The 1,906-nt window shown below is 56.7% G+C and overlaps 1 protein-coding gene across 1 annotated transcript; it reads left to right on the top strand.

Moving 5' to 3' along the window:
• The first annotated feature begins 420 nt into the window (after positions 1–420).
• Positions 421–1,056, top strand: Rnf222 (ring finger protein 222). Its single transcript, XM_013013288.1, has one exon. The coding sequence runs from the start codon at positions 421–423 to the stop codon at positions 1,054–1,056; it is 636 nt and encodes a 211-aa protein (XP_012868742.1).
• Positions 1,057–1,906: the final 850 nt, after the last annotated feature.

A 1,906-nucleotide genomic window follows, 5' to 3' on the forward strand; every position in this document is an offset into this window, starting at 1 on the left:
GTGTGTGTGTGAGTGTGTGTGTGTGTGTGTGTGTGTGTGTGTGTACTCAAGGCCTCATGCTCTTACTTGTTACTCAGGAGGCAGTCTACCATTTGAGCCCTACCTCTACTTCTGGCTTTTTGCTGGTTAATTGAGAATAAGAGTCTACACTGGCTTCAAACCACAATCCTCAAATCTCAGCCTCCTGCGTAACTAGGATTACAGGAGGAGAAGCTGGGGAGAAGCAGTAGAACAGGAAAGAGTAGACATAGAAAGAAGAGGAAGGCTGTAAGGAGAAGGGATGCAGGAAGCTGGAGGCAGGAGAGTGGGCGGAGTTACAAAGAGGCTAGGAAGGAAAGACGGAAGGAAGGAAAAGGCCTCATTGTTCACAACCCTTTGCCCTTCCCCTCTTCCAGCTAAGCCCTGCCTTCTCCTGGGGCCATGTCAGAAGGGGAGAGCAAGGACAGCTCGGGCAGTGAATGTCCTGTGTGCTATGAGAAGTTCCGGGACCTGGACGGGGCCAGCCGGACCCTGAGCTGCGGCCATGTGTTCTGCCATGACTGCTTGGTCAAGTACCTGCTGTCCACCCGGGTGGAGGGGCAGGTCCAGAGGACCATTGTCTGCCCCATCTGTCGCTACGTCACCTTCCTCAGCAAGAAGAGCTCCCGCTGGCCCTCCATGCTGGACAAGAGCTCACAGACCCTGGCCGTGCCAGTGGGCCTGCCACCTGGGCCCTCACCCGACCGTGGGACCCCCACAAGCCCCCTGGCCATCTCCCAGCCAGTCTGGAGATCATCCTCAAGCCAGGGTGTCCAAGTTCCCTTGGACCCGCTGCCCAGCCTGCCCCGGGAGTCACAGATCTTCATCATCAGTCGTCATGGGATGCCCCTGGGGGAACAAGACAGCGTGCTGCCCCGGCGGAGCCTGGCAGAGCTCTCCGAGGTGTCTCCAGCGCCCAGCTCCACCCGCTCCTTCTGCTGCCGCTCTCGGGCCCTGCTGCTCATCACCCTCATTGCTGTGGTGGCTGTGGTAGCCGCCATCCTGCCCTGGGTGCTGTTGGTGAGGAAGCAGGCATGAGCCACATCACCAAGAGGATGACTGAGGAAGATCTGGCCTCAGAGCTGCTTTGGTAGCTGTCTTGTTCCTTTGCCAGGCCAGCCATGGCCAGGGTGAGAGTAGAGGTAACAAATGCAGATGTGGATCAAGGCTTCCAGGGGAGAGGGCCTGGGCAGAGATGGGGCCGGAGTGGGGCTAGGTTTAGACTGGAGGTTGGAGATCTGAGCCAAGCAGCTCAGCCTCCGTGTCCCACCTTCAGTAAATCCTTCACCCTCTGGGAATAGAACAGGCTGGAAGATAGCTGGTCACTGCCCTCCAGTGGAGTCACCAGTCCTGAAGTGCAGACTTTACCTGCCAGGAGACTTTCCCTGAAGCCAAGTGGTCCTCCCTAGGAACTAGGAACTTTTGAGGGCCTCCATCATACTCAATGGGCGGCCAGTGGCAGGCCTGGTCCAGGCCAAAATGTCCACCTAGGTAGACTCTCCAGCTTGCCCTGAGGAACAAACAAAAAGGTCGGGGACAGGACTCAAACACAGCTTTCTCAGAATCTTGGCACCCATATTTGACCCTCATGGTATTCCACCCCCTCAAGTCTTCCCTGCCTCCACCCACTAACCTAGAAGATGATCTCAGAGGTTATGACCCTGGGTTTCTGGGCAGAAGCGGGAGGGGGACAGCAACAAATAGTCACCCTGAAGAGCTGAGGCCAGGACCGGAAACAGTGGTTGACTGTCCCCAGAGTCAAAGGTCTCTCTCCCCCAGGCCCAAGGAATGGGCTTCATTTTAAATCTTGGGGTTCTCAGGGTGGAATGAAAGGCAGGGAGTGAAGGGGACACCTGCCAGGTGAGACTTGAGTCAGCAGAAAACTATG

This window comes from Dipodomys ordii, unplaced genomic scaffold (assembly GCF_000151885.1).
Source record: "Dipodomys ordii isolate 6190 unplaced genomic scaffold, Dord_2.0 Scaffold19, whole genome shotgun sequence".
Taxonomy (NCBI): domain Eukaryota; kingdom Metazoa; phylum Chordata; class Mammalia; order Rodentia; family Heteromyidae; genus Dipodomys; species Dipodomys ordii.